The 25,653-nt window shown below is 39.2% G+C and overlaps 1 protein-coding gene across 1 annotated transcript in view; it reads left to right on the top strand.

Moving 5' to 3' along the window:
• The window catches only part of LOC115528584, a 140,297-nt gene that overhangs the window by 19,611 nt on the left and 95,033 nt on the right, over positions 1 to 25,653 (top strand). The window contains exon 2 of the mRNA XM_032595340.1: positions 4,560 to 4,685. Within this exon, the coding sequence (XP_032451231.1) occupies positions 4,560 to 4,685 (126 nt within the window). The remainder of the gene's footprint in view (positions 1 to 4,559; positions 4,686 to 25,653) is intronic.

Here is a 25,653-nt window from a genome sequence, read left to right as displayed (position 1 = left end):
AAATGAGATAATGTAACTTTTGGTTAGATCTTAAACATGTGTGTGTGTGTGTGTGTGTGTATAACACAAGTATACTTAAATATAAAATTATATGCACTATATTATATATATAGCTTATGTATTTATCATTATGTAAATATAAAGATATAATTTATTTATACATACAAATTCATAAGTATACTACATACTTATCAGGTATGTGTTTGTCATATAAATAAATTTTATTTGTACATAAAACTTTATAGTTTCAAAGGCCTGGGGGTCCATCTAATCAATTCCCCAGTTGCATGACCAGAGGCAGGCCAAGGACCAGAATGTAGACCATCCAGTCTGGCACCTACCTAGTCCTCTCCAGAGCAGAGTTGCAGAAGTGTACTCTTTAATTCACAGAACAGTTTTATTTTAGGATTATTCAGAGAGCATCTCTCATACCCCATTCTCATTCCTATTTCCTGCCTCCCCATAGGAAACTCCTTAAATGTGTTTTAGACATATATTAACTATACATAAACACATTTGTGTTAAACATATATGTTATTTTTCCAGATCTGTGTTCTTGGTTAATCTGAATTATTTTGTGGTCTGTGTCCCGCAAAATAATTGTCCCATTTTGTTTCTTATTATTATTTTTTTTTTAATTTTTTTTCAAGGTTTTTTTATTTATTTTTGGGACAGAGAGAGACAGAGCATGAACGGGGGAGGGGCAGAGAGAGAGGGAGACACAGAATCGGAAACAGGCTCCAGGCTCCGAGCCATCAGCCCAGAGCCTGACGCGGGGCTCGAACTCACGGACCGCGAGATCGTGACCTGGCTGAAGTCGGACGCTTAACCGACTGCGCCACCCAGGCGCCCCGTTTCTTATTATTTTTAACCCATTTTTTTTTTAAGATCTACATAGGTGGTTCTGCTTTCATGCTCCTAATGGTTGCACATATCTCAAGATGCACATTCAGCACATTTTTACATATTCATCTCTTGACTGGCAGAAAATTAGAATATCTCCAAATCTCTGCTGCTACAGACAAGGATGATGAATGTTATGACTCAAGTCCCCATGTAGACCTGTTGCAAAAGTTTCTCTGGACTTTATAACTCAGAATGTGGCTGCCAAGTCAGAGACTGAGACGTATTTACGTACTGACTTCCAGGAAGGCTGTACCAATTTCACGCTATTACTGTAATATTGTTTCCCCTCGGAAAAAAACTCAAACTCAATATTATGGAAATATATACATTTATATACACATACATATATATACACACATATGTATGTATATATACATATACATATATATACACACATATATATGCTTATGTATTTATAAATATATAATTTATGTATAAATTTATTTATAAGTAAATATATAATTATATATAAACATATATAATATATAAATTATATATTTACTTATGTTATATATAATTGTATATTATATATGTTTATATATTTATTTATAAACATATTATATATATTTATTTATAAACATATTGTATATGTTTATATATATATATAAATTTGAGAGAGAGAGAGCACGGGGGAGAGGGGCAGAGGCAGGGAGAGAGAATATCCCAATCAGGCTCCATGCTCATGCTCAGTGCAGAGCCTGACATGGAGCCCGATTTCCTGACACTGGGATCGTGACCTGTCGTGAAATGGAGTCAGAAGCTCAACCAATTGAGCCACCCAGGCACCCCAATATTATAGATTTCATAATTTTTGCTAATATGATGGGTGTAAGGGGTGCCTGGATGGCTCAGTCGGTTGAGAGTCCAACTTCAGCTCAGGCCATATCTCACAGTTTGTGAGTTCAAGCCCCGCATCGGGCTCTGTGCTGACAGCTCAGAGCCTGGAGCCGACTTTGGATTCTGTGTCTCCCTCTCTCTCTGCCCCTCCCCTGCTCTCTCTCTCTCTCTCTCTCTCTCTCTCTCTCAAAAATAAATAAATTTAAAAAAAAATTTTTTTAATGTGATGGGTGTAAAATGTTAACCCATTTTTTATTTTAACTCTAATGACTTAAATAATGTCTTTCCACTTTTAGTTTCTCTGTATAAATATATTGCCCTCTCAAGTTTTCCCTTGTAAGACCTATGTAGATGTTTTGTTCACTTCTCTCTTGGTTCAGTGGTCTTCTTGTTGATGTTCAGGCATTCTTTGTCTATTGAAATATTAATCTCAGTAATGTCATCTCTAATCTTAGATGCCCCAGCTAATCATCTGTCTGTGAAATCTATTTATAGTGGTGTCTATTGAATTTTCTATTTTAATGTAGTCAAACTCATCTTTATTTATTTATTTATTTATTTATTTATTTATTCATTTACTTAATTTATTTATCTTTATTTTTATAGCTTATATTTTGGGTCTTATGTTAGAGGCAATCTCCATGGAAATCCAAAGCACAGAGTTATTCTTCCATATTTTCATCTATTGACTTTAGAATGTTATCTTTCACATTTAGGTTTTTATTTACTGGAAGATCACCTTTATGACAGGGATTCAGTATTATTTTTATTATTTTTTTATTGAAGTCGATTTTTCACCTGCTAGATAGCCTATTCTTCTTCTCTTGGCTTGTGGGGTCAACTTTGACATTCATCAAGCTCATATGAGTGAATTAGGTTTTTTTTTCTGAACTGTATGTGGTATTCCATTTGACTTTTCTTCCTTTCTGTAAGGGAACTAAGTTTCTGTTTGTTTTGTTTTAACTTCCAGGTTTAAAGCATACCTTAATTGTCTGGTAGGACAAATAAACCTCACCCATTTTTTATCTCAAAATTTCAAAATTGGCCTGGCAATTCTGAGGTTTTTGTTCTTCCAAATACATTTTTAAATAAGTTTGTTGAGTTCTTCAAAAATTCTTTTCTTATATATTTTGGAATATGTTTGTTGATGGCCTGAAAGTTTCTCTCTCTTCTCAGACTGGTTTTCAAGACTATCAACTGATTGAATCAGCCCTGCCCAAATTATCAAGGATAATATCCTTACTTAAAGTCAGTTGATTATGGACTTCAATCATATCTCTAAATTCATGGCAACGTCTAGATTAGTGTTAGATTAAAAAACTGGGGACTATAGTCCAGCCAAATTGATACATTGGCAAAACCATTTACAATACAGTTTTGGTTGCTAATTTAGGTTGTATCTTGTTTTCTATTTGATTATTGTTAATATAAAGGAACTATATTGATTTTTATATGATGATCTAAATCATTTTCTGAATTCTTGCATTCTAATAGTTGGTCTGTGGCTTCACTTTGGCATTCTATATTGATTATATCATCTACAAATAGTTTCATTTGCTCATATTGTCTGCAAATAATTGTAGTTATTACAGTTCTTCATTCTTTTTCTTATAACGTTGGCCTATGCACCCAGTGATATGTTAAGTGGTGTCCTTGATCATTGATCATTAAGTGTCCTTGATCATTCTCTGACATTAATGTATGTCTAAAATTCCACCACAAGTAGATTGCTTCTTTTAGCTGTGGTGTAATACCTTCATCATATTAAGGATATTTCCTTCTATTCCTAGTTTATTGAGTGTTACTTTCTTTTATCATAAATAGAATTTGACTTTATGAATGCTTCTTCTGCATCCATTTAGAAAATTATATCAGCCTACTGGTGTGTGACTTACACATATGCATTTGTTAATGTTAAATACTTGTGTCTCTGTGATAAATAAACCCTAGCTTATTATTATTTTCTTAGTATAGTTGACACAAAATGTTTTATTAGTTTCAGGTGAACAACATAGTGGTTCAGTTTTTCTCTGTGTTCAAGTGTAGCTACCATCTGTCACCATGCAATGCTATAATATATACCATTGACTATATTCCTTATGCCGTACCTTTTATTCCCATGACTTAATTTATTCCATAACTAGAAGTCTGTATCTTTCACTCCCTTTGATCCATTTTGCCCGTCCCTCTACCCCTCTCCCTCGAAAGCCACGTTTGTTTTTGTATTACAGGTCTCTTTTAACCCCTAGCTTAATGTGATGTATTCTATTTTTACTCTGCTAATTCAGTTGGTTAGCAAATATCTTTTTTTAATAATTTGTGTCTATGTTCATAGGTAAAACTGGCTTCAAATTCCTTTTTATTTTCTAGCCTTGTTTTATTTTGAATTTAAAGTTACTCTAACTTTGTAAAATATTTTGGGCAACTTCCCTTCTTTTCCTATTTTCTGAAACTACTTTGATAAGATAGTTTTTTTTTTCCCCTTTAACTTTGGCAGAGCTCTCTTATAATACTTTCTGGGCCAGGGGCTATTTGTGGTCCATTTTGTGGTAATTTGTCATATAATAAGTAGGAAAGCATCGTTCTTTCACATTGGATTTTTAATCAATGTTAATTGTACAATTTTACAAAGGGAACAAAATACCTTTAGCTTTAAACTAAGAATTAAGAGAGTAATTATTACACTTGACACACTTCTGGGTGTGTCTATATAATAGATTCGGCAGAAACAGAATCCGCGTGGAATGCTGCAAAGGTCAGAGTGAGTGTGTTGCATCTGAAGCGCCCTCACCGTCTCTGTGTTTCTTACCTTCTAGGACATACGGGCCGGTTATTAAAGTCTCTGTGCTTCACCAGTCTTTCCTTCCTGTTGCTTCACATCATTTTCCACATCACGTTGGCCAGCCTGGAAGCTCAACATCGTATCGGACCTGGTTACAACTGTGAGTGTTATGGTGATTTTTTTCTTCGTATTATGTATGTATGTGTGCTGTAATGCTTATAGAAATCTGTACAACAATTACATCATGAAATCCACAATCATTTGTGGTCATTTGGCAATCCTGTATGAGAAATACATATAAGGAAACTGTCATGGAAAATTACAAGTAAATTACTTAATGAATGTTCAACAAAAATTAGGTATTTGGGCCCTATTTGTATGTAAGACATTATTACTGGGCTGAATCTAAAAAAAATCAAGATATGTATATATATATATACATATATATATGTATATATATATACATATATATATATATACACACACACACGCACACACATATATGTGTATGTATATATGAATATATGCATATATATGTATATATGTATATGTATATATACACATGTACATACATACACACGCACATATATATATACACACACACACACACATATATATGGTGACTATATATGTATACATATATATATGTATATGTACATATATAGTCCCTGGAGCATATGGTACAGCTAGTGAAGCAAGACATATATAGTTTCTAACATGATTAACATGAGTACAGAAATTGAATAACTTATGACTGTGACCTCAGTCCTATTCTACTATTCTATCTCTATACTATTCTACAGTATAATGTAAGATTTCATATAACTTTATGAGAAAAATGTAATGACACAGAGTTTTTTTTTTTAATTGGGAGTATTTTATTGCTACTCACAGGGAAATAGTATGTTTGTATGCATTATATTTTGAAGTTATGATCTGAGAAAGTCAACATATATATTCTTCATCTAGGTGACATCATCTTTCCAAAAGTAACGTGCTATCAGATAATTTGACTTCAGTTTTTATAGGATGTGTGACTGTCATTTGAAAAAACAGAAGCATTTCAAGTAGATGGAATACATTCCACCTGTTTTAAGTTAGGCCTAAAGAAACCCTGAGATATTTGAAAAAGATTATAATAACTGTTTTAAATTGTCAGTTTTTCTTTGAGGAACCTATTTGTAGGTTTTCAACTTCCTGATTTTTCATAAAGGCAAGCACAAGTGATATGAAGTAAACCTATCCTTTCCTGTCAAATAAAAAAAAGGTCAAAATTCTTCATGAATCAAAGACTGTTAACACAAATATAGTGAGATAGTCTTTAGCAAAATTCATATTTATAAATTATTCAGTATCCTTCACCATCTAACTTTTAGGAATCTACAGTTTACAGATCTAAAGTTAGTATTCATTTTGGCCATTTTATTGAATTCAAAATTCATTGGATACCAATGCCTATCAAAATGGTTTTGATTTAAAAATCTATGATTGAAGATATAGTTCTTGTTTTTCAAATTGAGATATAATTCATATACCACAAATTTCACCTATGTAAGGAATATAGTTCAGTGGTTTTTGGAGTGTGCAGCCATCCCCGCTATCTGATTCCAGAAAATTTTCATCACCCCAAAGAGAACCACCCCGTGCATGGAACAGTTATTTCTCGTTCCCTTTTCACCCAGCCCTAATTTAATTTCTGCCTCTGTTAGGTTTACCTGTTCTAGAAATTTCATCAAAGAACTGTGTGATATGTAACCTGTTGTGTCTGGCTTTTCTCACGTAGCATGATGATCTCAAGGTTCATCCATGTTGTAGCATGTATTGCTGTTTTGTTCCTTTTCGTGGCTGAAGAATATTCCACTGTTAACATGGATTGTTAGCAATGTTGTTTTGCTGTTTGGTAAAAGTCAGCTCATTATTCAAAACTTGAAAAAATAAAGTGTTTAAATCATGACACTTTAGTTCCTTTAGTTATGCTATAATGATAAAAAGCATTTATTATGTTTGGCCAGGTTCAGATCTTTCTGGACTTAGGAGAAATGTCAGAAGCTGTATTTTCTCATGTGTTTCCATCACAAATCCTTTGGAGATTTCTTAAGAAGGCATTCGTAGGATCATAAGGAAGGTTGTCTGAATAAAAGACTGTTTCATGAATAATGAGTTGTCTGTCACTGGAAGTATTTAATCACAGGATATATTACAACTTACCAGATTTTAAAATTTTGAGTTTATAAATATCTTGCCCATTTCTACTGAGTGATATTGTGGAAACAACTGTACCGGAGGGTGTCTAGATTAGGAAATGCACTTCATCATTTCTTCTGACCCAGAGTCTAGGTATTTCTGGGTTTTTTTTTTTTTAAATCAAAATGATGATTTGCCACAATTCTACAAAAGTCAAAACACAAATGTAATATGAAATGTTAAAACAGTATTCCCCTTTCCACATTTATAAGTATATTTACTCTATGTATGGCCTCCCTTATGAGGTAGACACAGAGACAGACAGACAGGAAGACATACAGACTTACACACACACATACACATGGAAATTTGTTCCTCCCTTGTCTCCTCCTTCCCAGGCAAGGGTCCAAATTGCCTGGATCCTGTGGATGGGCCCTGCATTAATGCCATGAGAAGTCCACACTTCTCAGTGGTGAAGGTATGGAGGCCATCTTTGGTGTATTCAAAGCTGGCCTCTTGACATAGCATTCTGTACAACTCAACCTTGAGTTAGGTCTGCCTTTACTAACCTCACATCCTAAATATTTGGGCTTGTAGATACCAAGATATTTCCATGTGTCTGTCAGAGATATTGTTATTCATGCACAATTACCTTCTGCTGTCATTGTTCGCTGCAGTGTAACTGGAATATGTCCTGATCTAACATCCTGCCTTCCCTTCCTTTTTTGACATCTCCATACAAAAGCTCTATTCTGTTCCACAGAGAGCCGATATAATGGAGGTCATAACAGTAAATTTTATTTCTACCACGTTAAATTCTAATGTGAAGTTTGTCCCTACAAAAGTTGATATTGCAATTTGCAGTTGCAGTATTTTTGATGAGGTCACCAACAGAGAAGGGATGCGCTAAAGACTGCATTAGAAAAAGGAATTTGAACTCTTTGCTTTCAGGCATAAGCCCCTTGAAAGTGAGTTTACAGAAATCATAAATTTCTTCTGAAAAACGAGTGATGCATGTAACACTGTTGGCTCATCGGGTGTTACAGAGTTTTTTGGTCCAGTTTCGTGTGTAGCATTCAAAAGCAATACATTCTTGAAAAGGGATAAAAGGGACAGGCAAACAAACTTCAGAGCTTTGCAAACTAGGTTAGTCCAAAATTGACACAGACCAGGTTTTCAGCCTCGAGCATTTTTTAATGATCAAGTTATATAAACTCCAGAAAATACTGTTAGAGTGGGTAATGGAAACACTGACTTTTAATTTAGAGTTGACTTCACTTCAGTAATGTTATTGTTCCTTGACCATTTGGAGTTTCGATTACACCATCAGAGTTGTAAACACAAACCCAGCTAGTTTGATATCCCACATTTGAAGGGTAGCCCTTTTTTGGCATCTGTAGACACAAAGCAGCAAAATTTCAAACAAAAAGACACAACGTGTCTTGGCCAGCATTGCTGTGCATTTTGAATGCTTTCTCTCTGCTCAAGACATTGGTAAATGAAAATGCAATAGCCCACACAGGTCAGATTTCCCAATCATATTCAAATTCAAGACCACCATGTGCTCATTTATATGTGTTTAATTTTGTTTTCCTACCTATTCCTTTCCCCATTTGAAACTCATATACTCTTACCCTCATTATAGCAAAAGCTCCCAGGATCCCTCAGGAATCTAAGACACATGTCTGGGGGACAACAGTAGCATTTATAAATATTGAGTCATTGAAAGTTCTCGTTCCCCTAGAGCCCTGTGAATATTAACTGGCAGTAGTAAAGAGTTTTTTAAACCAGCCTATTTAGTTTCTGACTAGCTGGCAGGTTTGTTAAAGGTGCCATTGTGCAGACCTGAAACGTAACCCCCACACCCCCTCTTTCTCTCTCTTTCTTCATTTCCAAAATGGTGCTTATAGGTAAGTGAGGAAATCTATGCGGCAGGGGTGGGGGAACCCGTGTAAATTTTCCTCAAACATGTGTTGTGCCGCTTACTAAAATATTTTCATTCCATCAAACCTATATTATTTAAATAAATGTAAACCCGGTTTCAATTATGTCATTACAGATTCCATAGAAGTAGTTTGTTTGACTCACTGGTGGATGTGTGGCAACATTAGTGAAATTTCAAGGCCAGTCTGGCTTCTTGTGCGGTGCTAAAGCGCGTTATTGATTGGAAGGACCTTTTGAGTTTGAAACTCTGAAGGAGAAATCGGTGGTGATAATAGGTGCTATTTGTAGAGCGTCTACTAACTGGTAGGCCCCAAGGATCATTACGTTCCCTTTCTAATTAATGATTCCTTTTTCTTGTCACAGATGAGCCCGGATATCCTTAAGTAGGGCACTCCATACTCATGGCCCTGGTCCGTTCTCTGAGCAAATCTTTAGGGTAGGTTAGGGTCTGCAGATGGCCAGCTGTGCATTGCCTGTGGGCACCCCCTGAAGAGTTGAGTGGGAGCTGCCATCCACTCCAGGCTCTGAGAGCCAGGCTGGAGTAAGCCGGATGTAGGGGATCATTTTATTGCCACAAAGAGGCAGTCTGCTGGCCAAGCCTTGCCCCGGTGGGGCTGTGCCTTTTATGAGCTGTCTGCCCCAAGATGGTGCCTTTCTTTTGTATACATGCGGTGTCTGTCTGCTGGTGGCGCTGAGGTAGGGATGAGGCTAATGATGGATGAGACAGGGGTGAGGAGTGAGGGTAGCATTGAGCGTGACGGTGAAGAAATGAGCAAGTGAGTCATCCACGCTGCCACACGTCTGAACTGGGATCTGAGCACTGACCTGCCTGGCTTTCCACCTTCTTTCCTTCTTTTTTTTTTTTTTCTTAACGTGTATATATTTACTTGGGGACGGGAGGGGTAGAGAGAAGGAGAGAGAGAATCCCAAGCAGGCTTCATGCCGCCAACACAGAGCCCGATGTGGGGCTCAAACTCAGGAACTGTGAGATCGTGGCCTGAGCCAAAGCCAAGAGTTGGACGCTTAACCGACTGAGCCACCCAGGTGCCCCAACCATCTTTCCTTCTATTTGGGGAACTCCTGATTCCCCATCTATTTAGGATTGTGTCCTCCATTGCACTTCATAGGACTTCGGAGTAGTCTAGTTTCAAAGGATTTACATATGTTTCTGGTATGTCCTCATAATATTTCCTTTGCTTTATTAGATTGCAGCATTCAGTTAGAGTCTTTCCTCCTGAATGACAGAGGATCAGATCAACTGCTTTCTCCCTCTTTTGGGGCAGAGTGGGGGAGCATCTAGAGTTCTGATTTTCCACACTAAGAGCACAGAAACTAGGCCTAGAAGCCCATTGACCAAGAGGTTATTATAGGCCTTAATAGTACTTTATCCCGATGCTCGTCTATCCCAAAACATGAGGGTCTCCGTGCTGAGACCCAATATATGAAACATTAACATGGGACAAGAACACTGAGGGACAGATGTGGGCCTGGCAGTTCGGCATCTCATCGGATGGGGTGGGTGCATGGAGTGAGCCATTCTTATAGACATTCTGATTTCTGGTGCCAATGCTGACTTCGCTCTTGGCACATGTAGACAGAATCATGCTCATCGTTAATCGTGCTAATTGGAGATAGACCCTTAGATTTGCAGTCATCTGATGAGTCCATCCTTGTAGAAGTAACCTCTATGGATAGTCTTTATCTTTTACATTTCACACAGTACTATGGAGGAAAGAGTGAATATTTATGAAGTGGGAGGGAAAATATGTAAAAGGAAACTATCCCTACACTTGCTTTACCAGTAATTTTTGAAGTTACTTTCTGCTGCTTGCTTCTTTATGTAATTCTTTTTTTTTTTTTTAATGTTTATTTATCTTTGAGAGACAGAGAGAGAGAGCATGAGCGGGGAAGGGGCAGAGAGAGGGAGACACAGAATCGGAAGCAGGCTCCAGGCTCCGAGCTGTCAGCACAGAGCCTGACACGGGGCTCGAACCCACGAACTGGGAGATCATGACCTGAGCCGAAGTCGGACACTCAACTGACTGAGCCACCCAGGCACCCCTCTGCTGCTTGCTTTCTTATTGAAGTTAGCCTGGAGTCGCCAACAGGTGACATCGGGGAGAGCCTTGATTCTCCTCCTTCTTCTCTTCTTCTCTCCCCTGACACCTTCGTGAATCGACAAACTGCCCCTCAATACAACAGTTAAAAAAAAAAAACAAAACTCTGGACCAAGTTCCCTGGTCATTTGTGCCAGGATGAGGGTACTGGTCTAATTTTCTCTTAACTAAAATAGTCTAAAAGCGTCTGGGTTGTACATACACCTTACGATTGCATTTATTGTAAGTGCAGTTAGCCTTAGGTGTTATTTCCTTCAGTCCCTGGTAATTGAGGCAGCTTGCTTTTTCCATCCCCCGACATGCTTAGGCACGTGCCAGCCTGTGATAGAGCCTGGCGCTCGTCACTGTGGGCAAGGAAGGCTGTTCCAGTCTAAGACTAATTTATGATCCGTACTCTCTGGATGGGAAGCATTGCTGAAAGAGAACTCTAGCAACCTGAGATTTGATGGCTTCTACTTTCTTGGAATAACAAATGCATTCAGTTTTTACTGCCAAAAGCCAGAATTCTCCAGGCGAGAGGAAGGATTGAGAGGGTAGCACCGTGTGGGAGAGAAACCCCATCAGGATGAGAATCTCTTAGGCCAGTACTTTGTTGAGACCCTGATTTCTCTTGGACTAATAGTCATGCAGTGACGTTCGGTTTACGTAGTGTTTTTCAAATAGAATATTCGTTTTATTGTGAGAAATATTTGGCATGAGAATTGTGTATACTATTCACTACTGGAGCAGAGGCGGGATCTTATGTGATGGTAGGTAAATTCCTCATCTCTGTGTTTCAGAGATGTTGCTTGTAAATGTCTGCCATCTCAAGGCCTGTTTGTGGCGGTTGAGTTAATACAGGCAATGCCCTTAGAACAGTGCCCAGCCCATTGCAAGTGCTCATTAGGTATAAGCTATTATTACTGTTGTCACTATCATTAGATAATGATAGCACAGCTATCATGTAGCACAGCTACAAGGTGACAGAAATTTCTCAGAACTGAATCCCACCTCCAAATTATACACAGTCACAAGGATGCACCTTCGAAATTATGAAATGTGTGAAACTTACATGGTACCAAATAATTCTGTATTCCAATCTTTATCTTGATTGCCTACTAATTCTGTTACATTTGGATTGATGCGACTCTACCCTGGGTGGTCGAAATCATGGCTAATAGGGTGAAATGGTGCTGATTGGAAGGTGGTGTCAATGACACGTGTCTTTAGTGACCCTCCAGCCTCCTTCAGTACTGTTTTTTCCCCTTTTCTTCAAGAGCACCTCCCCCGTTGAGAGATCCCTGCCCCATGGCTGTACTGCTGGGTCTGGCCTGGACTCGTGAATACATCAGAGCCCTCTCCTCATTCCTTCCCTGCCCTGAAGCTTGTCACCCACCCCATGCCCTCCAGCATAGAGGGATAAATACTAACATATTCACTGTTTACTACCTTTTCTATGTTACAGAATTTTAGACAAGGCAAAGGCTGAAAATGTTAGGAAGAGAAGTGCTAACTTTTGTTTTGTTTTGTTTTGGAAAACTAAACGAGCACTTAACTCATATTATCCCACTTAATTCCTCCTATGTCTCTTAAAGCATAGTGGCTCTCAGGGCGCCTGGGTGGCTCAGTCGGTTGAGCGTCCGACTTCAGCTCAGGTCACAATCTCACGGTTCGTGAGTTCGAGCCCCGTGTCAGGCTCTGGGCTGATGGCTCAGAGCCTGAAGCCTGCTTCCGATTCTGTGTCTGCCTCTCTCTCTGCCCCTCCCCCATTCATGCTCTGTCTCTCTCTGTCTCAAAAATAAATAAACATTAAAAAAAAATTAAAAAAAAAAAAAAAACAACAACATAGTGGCTCTCGCTACCGTGGATGTGAGGACTAGAGGTGAAGAGTGTCTTCGTTAGGTCACTCAATTAGTGGCAGAACCAGAATTCAAACTGAGGTCTTTCGGACTCCACAGACCACATCATTTCTAATGTGCTGTGCAGCCTTGTAAGTGTGTGGGGAAAACTTTATGGAGAAATGGGGCTTTGGCTAATTAGATTTTGAGAGATAGATAAGACTAGGACGCACACTTTTTGGAGGATCTGTTGAGGGAGAGGATAATTAATCAATTGCACTTACTCTAGGTAAAGCATTAATGGTTGGTAGTATGTTTTACTTGGTAAATATTGGTGTTTAAGAATATCTTCACCCCCAGGGGCGCCTGGGTGGCGCAGTCGGTTAAGCGTCCGACTTCAGCCAGGTCACGATCTCGCGGTCCGTGAGTTCGAGCCCCGCGTCGGGCTCTGGGCTGATGGCTCAGAGCCTGGAGCCTGTTTCCGATTCTGTGTCTCCCTCTCTCTCTGCCCCTCCCCCGTTCATGCTCTGTCTCTCTCTGTCCCAAAAATAAATAAACGTTGAAAAAAAAAAATTTAAAAAAAAAGAATATCTTCACCCCCAAAAGCGAACAATGTGGACTCTACAGAGGCTTCCTGGTTGGGCGCATGGACGTACGTTTGCCACAGGGAATGCGTATTTCCTGGTCCTTCCGGATCGACTGTCCCTGTCTGCCTCACCTCCTGTGGATCCTCTATCAGCTTGCTAACAATGGAGGCCTTCTGGTCTGTGAGCGGTTTTAATCTGTATTTATCAAGCCTGAGAAAATTGGAGTTTTGTTTTGTTTTTTCCTGAAGAGGTAAATCAGTCAATAAATCAAGATTATGTGGGCTGCGTTTCGGTGCACGGACATCTACTTCCCTGAAATGTGAATCTCTGAGATCCTGGGTCCTGAGGCAGTTTCCAGAATGACACATAATACCGTCTGATCTTTTCTTTTGAAGACAACAGTCTTTCAAATATTTGAAGGCAGCTGTGATATCGCATCTAAGTATTTGTTCCAGGTCCATCCTGAGTCCCTCCCCTGTGCTGTCTGCTCAGCTGGTCAGCGTCTTGTGTGGCTGATCGGATAAGAAAGCGTCAATGTCTTATCAGGTGGGGAAACTGTGGTTTCAGTTTCCAGAAACTGATAACAGACCTCACAGGGCTGTGACTTTCCTTGTTCTCGAAACTGTCCTTTTTTCCCATCAGCTAAACTTATGGGTCTGTCATGGATTGTATATTTGCCATGTAGATCTTTTCTCACCTAAGATATCAGATCTATTTCTTGTGAATCCAACTTCTAATTCCCTTAAGGCAGATGTGCCCCCATCCTTGACTTGGGATTTTGATTCTCCTTGAGTAGAACTCTTTCCTTACCATGCAGCATCCTCCTCTTATCCCTAAATGAAGTAAAATGTGTGGATCTCCTGGCACGCCAATAAGTCTTATTTTCTTCACTCTTGCTTTGGCCTCACCGTATCTCACACCCAGCTTCTTCTTCATCTTTTTTTTTAAAATAACATCTTTTTATCCCTTTCTAAGTTCTAAGTTTTGCTCTAAATCAGTATTGGTAACAGCTTTAATGTACAACTGCCCCTTATGGGCCAGGCATCGTTTTTGTGTAATAATCTCAATATCGCATAGTTCTGCAAGGTACTTAACTGTTTTACTCACTTGCGGTTAAAGAGACTGAACAGCAACAGAAGAGATAGGTTCTGATTGGTTAAAAAGTGACAAGTGTGACTTGCAGGCTCACAAGGATGGCGTTGGCTCCCTGGGGCCCATGGTGTGTGTGCGCACGCGCACACACCACAGGTCAATTGTGCCTCTCTAAGGAGAGGGAGGGGAAGAGCTACAGACAAGGCAGAAAGATGACCTCACCAGCTTTACTTCTCCCGTCTCCATGGGTGTCCTTTCTGCCCCCCCCACTGGCCAGTCCTGCAAGCTTCCAATTCCCCATCTGTACCTTTGCTGTAGTTGTTCCCCTGGGAGAGTCTTCTTACCCACACCTCCCATCCCATTCCTCCTCCGCTGGGCCCACCCTTCAGTGCTGAGCACCTGTTCCAGGAGACCTGGCCGACTGGGTCACGTGCCCTTCTGCTCCCTGAAAGCTCTGCGCATCGTCCATTGATCTTCTTGTGGTGATTTATAATCACTGATTGTATATATATTCTCCCATTAGCATGTGATCAAATTGAGGGTAGGGACCATCACATTTTGTTTGTTTTTGTGACCTGAGTGCCTACCACAGTGCCCCGTGTGTAGTATACGGCCCGGTAAGTGTTCGAAGAGCAAAGAAATGAGTTAAGAGCAGGGAAAAAAGGAAATGAAAATGTGACAAAGATGAGAGGGGACGACTGTCTTGTTTTGTCACCAATTTTCAGGGGACTCCTCCCCATCGAGGTCTGTCGTTAAACCTTTGAGGAGAGCAGCTGTCCCATACGATGTCCCCTCTCTGCCACGAACTTGTTCCGCTCTCTCTGTCCCCTATGTGCCTCCTGAAGATCTGACTCGTAGTCGTTGCCATTCCCCTCCTTTCAGTTCAGGCGGAAATAGGAGAACGATCCATTCACGCGAGGGCTTTTGTTTCTTTTTAAAAACGATATCCCAAACAAAGGAACCTAGTATTGATTTCCTTTGCACAAGGAAATTTGGATTTCCATTCGGATTTGGGGCCATCGAGGATGAACGTAGAGAACATGATGCTGGAAGTCGCAAGGAGGGGAGAGGAGAAGGGGTACGTGTGCTGTGGCAGGGTGGCCTCATTAATAATTAGGGAGGGAAGAGAAGCCCGCCAAAGATAATAGACATGCCATTCTCCTCCAGCTCATTGCTCCCACTCCATGGGCCCACCGGTCCTTGCTGTAAGATAAATCACAGGGCAGGAAGTTTAAAATGATTTGGGATCGATTGTGTTTGCTTAAATAACAATTTCCCTAGCCTCAGTTTCATGATGCAGCGTTTCTAGCGTAAATTATTTACCATAAAAGCACTAAGGCAAGTCTGTGTGGTATGGGAATAAACTTAACCTCAAAGTGATAGACAACATAAAGCTATCAGTGTATGTTTTGAAACTCATGGTATAATGGAAGGATATTTCAAGGGCATAGAACAAGCAGCAAAATTGGGCCAGATATAGTCATGACATTCCAGAAGATATTAATCGTGTGGATGTAAGTTCACTTATTCTTCAGACTTACAAAGTGATCTATGCCTTAGGGCTGAGGTATGTGGGTTCATAAATGAATACCATTTCTTCCTATAAACAGAAGTTTAGATTCAGAAAATCCCTCTTGATTTCACATGTTAAAAGTGTATTTCAAGGATGCAGAAGATCAGCAGAGAAGTTGTTAATATAATTTCTCTCTTATGTTCATTTTTAGAGACATCAAAAACATTTCCTGACGTCTCTATTGTAGGTTATGGGCATATATAGAATATTACTATCAAAGATACTACTGTAAAATATCTGATAACACTTATCGACAGATGTTTTGCATATTGTTTACCATTTATTTTCTGATAAAAGCATTTGCTTTGCAAATATGTGCATCACATTGATAATTATGGCTTCAAATGCTCTAGTTTCGTTACTTTGCATTGTTATTTAGTGATAATCTGTAGGTTTAAGGGAACAATCATTCTCAAAGGGCCCCAAACCATTGTTCAGTAGCAATGCTGTGGAGTAAGATGCGATGGCTGATTTCCAAAAATCCCCATGTGATGATTGCATCTCCCCCACTGCCAACAGGTCACAAAACCCAAGGCAGTCATGACATATAAACCACATGAATCAAATCAGGATACAGCACGCACAGATTTCCTTCTTTTTATTTTTGCAGTATCAGAATTTCCTAATTGAGAAATTTGAAACAATGTTACATTGAAATTAGAATAATGACAACCATGATAGCTTGCCTTGTCAATTTTGAAAATATTTTCCATAAAGTTGAAACCACAACAACCACAAAGAAAATCAGTTCAAAAAAAATTTTTTTTAATGTTCATTTTTGACAGAGACAGAGTGTGAGCGGGGCTGGGGCAGAGAGAGAGGGAGACACAGAATCCGAAGCAGGCTCTAGGCTCTGAACTGTCAGCACAGAGCCCGACGTGCTCGAACTCACGAGCTGTGAGATCATGACCTGAGCTGAAGTCAGACGCTTAACCGACTGAGCCACCCGGGTGCCCCAAAGAAAATTAGTTTTAAATAATTCAGGTTATTTATAATTCCGCGATCCTGTCATGTATTAATTTATTTGCTAAGTGTTTATGAAATCCCTGCTGTGTGCGTTCCTTCTGTTAGGTGCTTCTGATACAGCAGTAAATAGACACCACAGGCCCTCCTGCCCTTACAGACATTCCAGTCTACAAGTAAAAGGCAAAAGCAGACAAATAAATGAATGACAGTAATAGCCTGGTGTAGGCACTAGTGTATGGCATAAGCTATACAAAGAACGATAGAAATATACATAGTACTTACCTCCTTTGGCCTGGGCGGGAGACTCCCTCGAGGACGTGATGCTGAAACAAAAACCCGAAGGCTGAGTATAATCCCTTCAATCTGTGTCCCTGTGATGGACATCAAACCTGGGTCACCTTGATGGAAATCAGAATTTTTTTTTTTTTTGCTATGTGTTGTGTTTCCACATTTCTATAAATATTTCACCTCTGGCATAATCTTTCTTCATCGTGATACATAAGAGTGTCCCAAAGTTTTCCTTGGGTGGTTTTGATTTTTGCTGTTCAGTATCGTTGGTGAGCAGTTATACATGAGCAGTTGGTGAGCAACTGTTGTTGGTGAGCAAATCTGTTGTTTATTTCCTGAGGATAAGTTTCCAAGCGTGGATTTCTTAGGTCAAAGAGTTTAAATATTATTATTCCTCTTCTTATACTGTAGCATATTGCTTATCAACATACTTGTAAAGCTTTTGGAATGCCACCTGTAAACATAAATAAATGATGAATAGAAGGAAGGATGGATTGATGGATAGATAGGCAAATAAGTGAGTAGAGAGAGAGAGAGAGGGAGAGAGAGAGAAATTTAAGACTGTCTCATAAACTTTGAAGTCTTGGGACCCCTGAAAGCCTCAGAGAAATCCTCACTCACAGCTTCGTTCTGACATAGAAATGGCCAAGGAACACATAAAAAAATGCTTAGCAGTAGTCATTAGGGCCATACAAATCATACCCACAAGGAGATACCACCTTGCAAACACTAGGATGCCTATAATAAAAATGTTAAGACAATAACAAGCATTGGCGAGGCTGTGGATAAATTGGAACCCTCATACATTACTATTACAAGTATAAATGGTGCAGCCACTTTGGAACTCAGTTTTGTGGTTCCTTAAAGTATTAAACAGAATGACGTGGTGATCTGGCAATTCCACTTCTAGGTAGATGCTCAAAAGAATTGAAAGCAGGCGTTCAGATGCTTATATGTGAGTGTTCATGGCAGCATTATCCATGATAGCCAATGATGAAACAAAATCCAAATGTCCATCAAAGGGTGAATGGATAAACCCAATGTGGGGAGGGGCAACAGGGAATGAGTATTTAATGAGTGTGGGGTGTTCTTTTGGGGTGATGAAAATGTTTTAAAACTAGAGAGAAGTGAGGTTTTCATAACAATGTGAATGTACTAAAGGCTACTGAATTGTTTACTTCCAGATGCTTAACCCTATGTATATGAGTTTCATCTCCGCAAAGGAGAAAAATAATAAAGAAGTGTACCATAGTCACTGAAGTCTCATCAGCATTTGAAGAAAGCATTTTTGCTGCCCTAGTCAGTGTTAAATAACCCAGTGCTTTTTCTTCTTCTTCTTCTTTTTAAATGTTTTACTCATTTATTTTGAGAGAGAGAGAGTGCAAGAAGGGGAGGGGCAGAGAGAGGGAGAGAGAGAATCCCGAGTAGGCTCTACGTTGCCAGCACAGAGCCTGATGTGGGGTTCAAACTCACAAACTGTGACATCATGACCTGAGCCGAAAGCAAGAGTCGGTCACTTGACCTACTGAGCGACCCACGTGCCCCTAAACCAATGCTTTTTCTAAAAATAATTATTGGTAAAAACAAACATTTTCCCATATGGTTACTATTTATTTTTGTGGAATAGTATTGCTCATATTATTATTCATATTATTCTCTGTGAATATATTTTACAAGTTTGATTTTTAAAATTGATTTTTGTGGGGCACCTGGGTGGCTCAGTCGGTTAAGCATCTGACTTTTGATTTCGGCTCAGGTCATGATTTCATGGTTCGTGAGTTCAAGCCCCACATGGAGCTCTGTGCTGGCAGCATGGAGCCTGCTTGAGATTCTCTCTCTTTCTGCCTCCCTCTCTGACCCTCCCCCACTCATGCTGTCTCTGTCTCTCTAAAAATAAATAAACTTAAAAATTTTTTTAAGTAAAATAAAATTGATTTTTGTTAGGGTGGTTCAGTCAGTTGAGTGTCTGACTCTTGGTTTTGGCTCAGATCACAATCTTGCGGTTCATGAGATTGAGCCCCACATTGGGGCTCTGTGCTGTCCCCTCTGTGCTTGGGATTTTCTGTCTCCCTGTCTCTTAAAATAAATAAATAAACATTTTTTTTTAAATCCTAATTTTGGTTAACTTTCATTACATTGAGTTTTTTCATTTTAAAAATTGTAATCCATTTCTCCTAGCTTTTCTTATCGCTTCAATGCTGTAAATTTACAGAGCTGATATTTATTGTACTCCACTTTTTAATTTTTTTACATTTTAATAAACTAGATGCAAGTCTTTTAATTCCTCTGGAGTTCACTGTGCATAGAAACCTTGGAGAATGGATTCCGCCCCCCCACCCCAAATGGATAGTAGGTTTCCCATAACTGTTGATTAAATAGTCCTTTCTTTGATACCAATAGGTGAGCTTTGCTCATGCACAAGGCACTCTTCTCCGAGGCCTGGCGGAAAGGTGGCTTCTTCAGTATCCTGTAAGAGTTCATTTCGTTAATATATCTGCCTCTCCTGCTGCTTCTCTTTCTCCTGCTTTCCGCTCCCCATCCCATGTTTCTTTTTATTGTGAAACTTGAAATTCTATTTGGAGGAGATTCTGAATAAGCCTGAAAAACTGAAATGCTAGTAGAAAATGTAGATTCCCCCAAATGCAGATGACCATACCCTGAATTAGCAACTATTGATAGGCTCAGTAACCTTCATGTCCAAGTCAGACATCAACTATGTGTGTTTCAATACCAAACCATAAAATTGAGAAAGAGCTTCTGGGAAGGATAAGATTATACCCTATATTTTCAGACTCAGCTCACCTTTAATGTATAGATGTTTTTATCTGTCATCCTTCCATGAATTACATCATTATGAGTAAATACATCTATTTGGGGGAGACAGAAGATAAAGGTAGAAAAGAAATTAAACTTTTTTCTTCTTAGTGTTATCTAGTATAGCCAGTTAATGCGGAAAACCATCTTTGACTTTTTCCAGATGTTACGCATCTGGTCAAGATCTCGACTTTAAATTTGATATGTCTCTGGTGCAATTCTTCAGTTACCTAGGCAGAGGTACAGAAATGTTGCTTTCAGTTTTATAGAGTAAATGCTACTATTTTAAGAGCTATCCAATGTCTCAGTAAACTGGTTCTTTCTGAAGCTATTTCTACTTAATCTTGATTGGAGGAACATTCATGAGAGTGTTTATAGCCCCAGAGCCGAGTCTAAAATTTTCGAGTCCACAACATGATAGAGGGGTGTGCATTTCTTGATTGAATGGAGCTTTCACGGTTGTTACAACAAATAGCTATCAGCTCAGAGGGCAAAGTAACCCCTTATGTAGCTAACATGTACTCATAGAATGTGGTCACTAGAAAGGACCCTTCCATTTAAAGAGGTTCAATCACCAGCACATCCTTGGGATGGAATTATGAGTCCCAAAATTGCAGTGATAGAGCATCTCCGGGTGAGTACTGGAAATGTGTCGGTGGAGGAAAGAAAAGTAGAAGGAAAGGTAGAAAGAGGAAGGGTGATGTAGCGTAGCTGTATGAAGCACAAAAGTCTGGTTCTTCTGCCATCATAACTGCCGAGACTGCATGAAGATCAACCGTGAATCCCAAGGAGAGGAGCAATGAGTGAATGAATCCTGTGTGCAGCTCCTGGACCCCCAGTCTTTACATGTCTCCACTCACTCAATGAAAAAGTTGAGAATGCGTTGGGAGAGAATGCCAGTTGTCAGGAGGAAGCTATGGGGAGCAGAAAAAGGGCAGTGAGTCCCAGGGAGAAGCTGTGGGCTGGCAGGGGGGAGATGCCAATCAACAGACAGGCAGAGGGGCAATGGTTGGGTATTTGACCTACCACACCTACACACGGATGTAGTTTCCTCAGCATAAGCAGCCCTCCCATTGTAATCCACCAGCCTTGGGCAGGGCCAGGTGGGTGGACTCCCTGTCTAAGAAGATGAGAAGGGCTTGAATCTTTGTGGGAGAAATGAGATAAAAGACACAGGTATCTCACACACACACACACACACACACACACACACACACACACACAAAAGCCTGGGATGTCATTCTTTCTCACTCCTTTTGAGACTCTGTCATTGAACAGAGCATGTGGAAAGAATTCTAACTCAGTTGCAATTTGGGGAATCAGTATAAGCGCACAGTGTAAAGAGCTTGTTGTCTTGCTAAGGTAGTTGATTATAGTCTTTGGTCATAGGTTCTTGGACAAAAAAAAATGTGAATTGTGAGAATCAGGGTGCATACCTGGATGGCTTTTCATACAGCCCAAACAGTGAGGGGTCTCACCTGAAATTCTGTTAAGTCCTTCAGGGAAAGCCAATGCTGGTTTTGGGTTGTGAGATGTTTTCATTAATGGATCTTTAGGGAAAGTCCTTGTTTCTGTTTCTTTGTTATTCATTTCAGATTATTTCCTCTCAGACATAGGAGCCATCCGGCCATATTGACTTTTACATTTAAGGTTGGATAAGTGTGGCCTTATATCACTCGTAAAAAAATCCTTCTCTACTGAACTCAAATTCCCTTTGTGGAGTTAGATCCCCAGCAGTGTAAGTAGAGAGTACAAAAATGCCTTAAGAGGATCCCTGGAATCACCTTCTAAATGGCATTTACCCTCCTGAGAATTGTATTCTATATGTGCCACCTCCTTTTTTAATGTCTATATCCAGAGAATAATGGGCTTCTCTATCCAATGGAATGTATAGTTTATCCCATCCAACCTTTTCACTTCAAGGATAACCAAACAGAGACACAGTATTTATGTGACTTTCCCAAGGTCACTGAGAGCTAATTGCAAAGATCATAATAGGACACCTAGTCCAATGCTCATATAATAATGTTTCTGAGAAAATTGTGAATATCATTTTAAAAGTAGGGTTGGGGCACTTTTTCTGGTCTGAGTTGTCAATTCAGGGCGAAATAAATGCACACGCAGTTGATTTATGAAAACCAAATAAAAATAGATGTTTACCATAAAGTTAGAAAATTCATTGTTTTGCAGCCACAGCCATGTAATTACTAATACCCGATTGCTTCTTGATGTTAACGAAGGTGTTTCAATATACTGGGTCTATATGGGGCACCTGGGTGGCTCAGTCGGTTAAGTGTCCGACTTCGGCTCAGGTCATGATCTCACGGTCCGTGAGTTCGAGCCCCGCGTAGGGCTCTGTGCTGACAGCTCAGAGCCTGGAGCCTGTTTCAGATTCTGTGTCTCCCTCTCTCTCTCTGCCCCTCCTCTGTTCATGCTCTATCTCTCTCTGTCTCAAAAATAAATAAACGTTAAAAAAAATAAAAAAAATATACTGGGTCTGTAAAAGACGTTTTTAGGGCTGGAAATGCTACACTTTATGTTTTTAATTACTTTTTAGAGTTTGAAGGTAAGCAATAGTATAAAGACAACCTTTTAGGCTAGAGAATTCTTTTTCTGTTTTGTTTTTGTTTTTTTGTTTTTAATTTTTTTTTAATGTTTATTTATTTTTGAGAGAGAGAGACAGAGACAGAGACAGAAACAGAGACAGACCATGAGTAGGGGAGGGGCAGAGAGAGAGAGGGAGACACAGAATCCAAAGCAGGCTCCAGGCTCTGAGCTGTTAGCACAGAGCCGGATGTGGGGCTCAAACTCACAAGCTGTGAGATCATGACCTGAGCTGAAGTCAGATGCTTAACCAACTGAGCCACCCAGGCACCCCTAGGCTAGAGAATTCTTACTTCTATTGTAGAGTCTGGCTTCCGTGTTTCTTGCAAGAGATCTTCGGAATCAGGCATATAAGAACTTTTGCTGTCATGTAGCTAAACCTTTTAAAGCTATATTTAAAGCATTTTAAGTGAATTCTGCAGCATTAAAACCAATATTAATATTTAAAGTACAGATGAATATTGGCTGGTCATTTAAAACATTTCCTAATTTCAATAAAAAAATGAAAAGCACAACTGCATTCGTGTAAGATCATGCTCAGAGCCTTGTGATCTCAGTTATTCCAAAGCTGATAAAAAGCTTGATTTACTTCAATTTGATCATTTTTTTACTTTTACAAATATTAAAATGTTAGTATCCATATATATAAGAAACTCCAGATTCTCTGAAACTAGAAATGTGGCATCTTTAACAGTTTCAGTACTTATGACACAGAGACATTTCTTTATTTCTAAGTGCCTAGATACAATAGGTATGATAAAGACTTACTGATACAGTCTGTGATGAGATTAAAATTTATGTCTTGTATTTATTTATTATGTCTTGACTTTATTGAAGGTATGTCGAATAATATTTTACTTAAAAGAAATATTGATGCTTATTATATTAGAGCTCTAATTTAAACCGGAGGCTCTTAACTAAGTCTAAAAGTCTTCTGACTCTCCGCCCTTGGACAGGTCACTGTTCCTCAGCAGATTTTGTGATTTCATGAAATGGAAGCGTGGTGGTAGAAACATATGAACTGATTAGAAATCTTGCAGAAGGTGTTGGTATGCACAGGTGTTGTTTAACAAAGCGCAACGCAGAGTTGTCCTAAAACACTTTGAGAATTAACATGTTATATTTGGGTGAATGTGTTACCTCATGTCAACCATACCTGCAATAGATTATCTTTATATGATGTTCTGACATATTGGCAATGAACTTGGCCATGTGACATTTCCCTCAGCCCAAACAATTAAGTGATCCAAAACTCGAGACTTTAAAATTCTGACTTTAGATAAAATAATCCTAAAATAAAAGTAAGATGTGAAGTTTTTGATGAGATCTTTATGAAATCACTGACCCTTTCTATTAATTCAGATGCAGGTGAGCATACCATTTTACCATGAAGATTTTGCAAACAAGAAAAAACCAAATACATTTTCCATTTAAAACAGCTTTTTGAGTCACCAGTTCATATTTTAAAATTTGAATTAATCAGCTATTGAAAAGCAACAAGAGGCATCTCCTTAATAAGACTAAATAATTAACCTATTTTTTTGTTGACAAATATAGTCAGCGTCTTTGTGCTACAGTTACAGGTGGACATTATCATCAACAGTATCTGGCATTTATTTTACTCTTGAAACTATTATTTTTCTTGACAGTGAGTCATAGCAGTAAACATTCTCAATAATGATGTAATTTTTGTAAAAATTTATTATGCTTCAGTAACTATGCCAGTAAACTTTATGCTCAATAAGCTACAATTCTCACAGAGTTGGTATTTTTATTTATGTTTTAAAGTCAGAGTGACCAAATTTATTCCCTAGAATATGTCTACAGTTTTATGGCCTTAAGACTTATTTTAAATGATAGGCTGCCTGAAGTACATGCATGCATTTCTGGAAAAAGTAGGCTTTTTGTTTCCATTAGAGTGAAACCAAGGTGTTATTCCAAGGACGTTGGGATTGGCTAAGAATCCTGAAGCTGATAAGACTTATCAGTTGGAAACTCTTTCCCAGGAGGCCAAGTCATTCAAGGCCTTATATATGATTCCAGGAAATAATGGTGGATGTCTAATTTAAATAAACAGAGAGAGGATGTCCCTGTCCCACCCCAAGAATGTCAGAGTCATGGCAAGCACAGCCTGAGGCTAGTCATTCACCCAATAAATATTTATTATCACACCCACAATGTATTAGATACTGTTCCAGATGCCAGGGATAAAGTCGCTTCAAAATAACAACAAAAATGGAAACCCTTGCCCTTGAGGAGCAGACACTCTGTAATGTGGAAGGCATATAAATAAGCAAGCTTCATAACATTCTGATGGCAATAAATGCTAAGAAGAAAATTAATCCAAGAAGGTAGAAATGAAATATTGACGTCAGCCATGCTTGAAGTTTTAGATAGGGAGGTCACAGAAACACACAAAGTGGAAACATGAAAAAATACAGCAGCAATTTTCCTCATGCATCACTTCTATTTTCGGATGAGTTGGCATCCAAAGCACACACTCTATGGAGTTGTTTATAGAGCTGAAATGTTAAGTAGCTGGAAGGAAACATGAAAACACAAGCATTTCTGTTCTAGTGACCGTATCCACATCCTTCCCACCTCAGGATCCCAGATAACAGGTAACCGAGAGTCTCCTATGGTTTCCCTCTCTCTGTTTTTATCTTATTTTTCCTTCCCTTCCCCTATGTTCATCTGTTTTGTTTCTTAAATTCCACACATGAGTGAAATCATATGATTTTTGTCTTTCTCTGACTGACTTATTTCACGTAGCGTCATACCCTCTAGTTCCATCCACATTGTTGCAAGTGGCTAAATGGGTGATGGGCATTGAGGAGGGCACTTGTTCGGATGAGCCCTGGGTGTTGTGTGTAAGTGATGAATCACTGGATTCGACTCCCAAAACCAATACTACGCTGATGTTAACTAACTTGAATTTAAATAAGTAAAAAAAAAACCCCAAAAACAAAACAAGAAACAGGTAACTGAGAGGAAACATGAGACAGAATTAAATAATTTCTGTCAGGCATCTCACAGGCCTCCAGGCCTCCTCAGGGGACATTTCTCTGTCCCCTCTCTCCTGCTAGAGCCCAGCCTCACTCCTGCCACCCCGAGGCCCCGTTGTCAGTGGAGATGAAGGTGA

The sequence above is a fragment of the Lynx canadensis genome, chromosome D3 (assembly GCF_007474595.2).
Source record: "Lynx canadensis isolate LIC74 chromosome D3, mLynCan4.pri.v2, whole genome shotgun sequence".
NCBI lineage: Eukaryota > Metazoa > Chordata > Mammalia > Carnivora > Felidae > Lynx > Lynx canadensis.
Note: the sequence above shows the minus strand (reverse complement) of the source record. Positions and strands in the feature narration are given on the sequence as shown.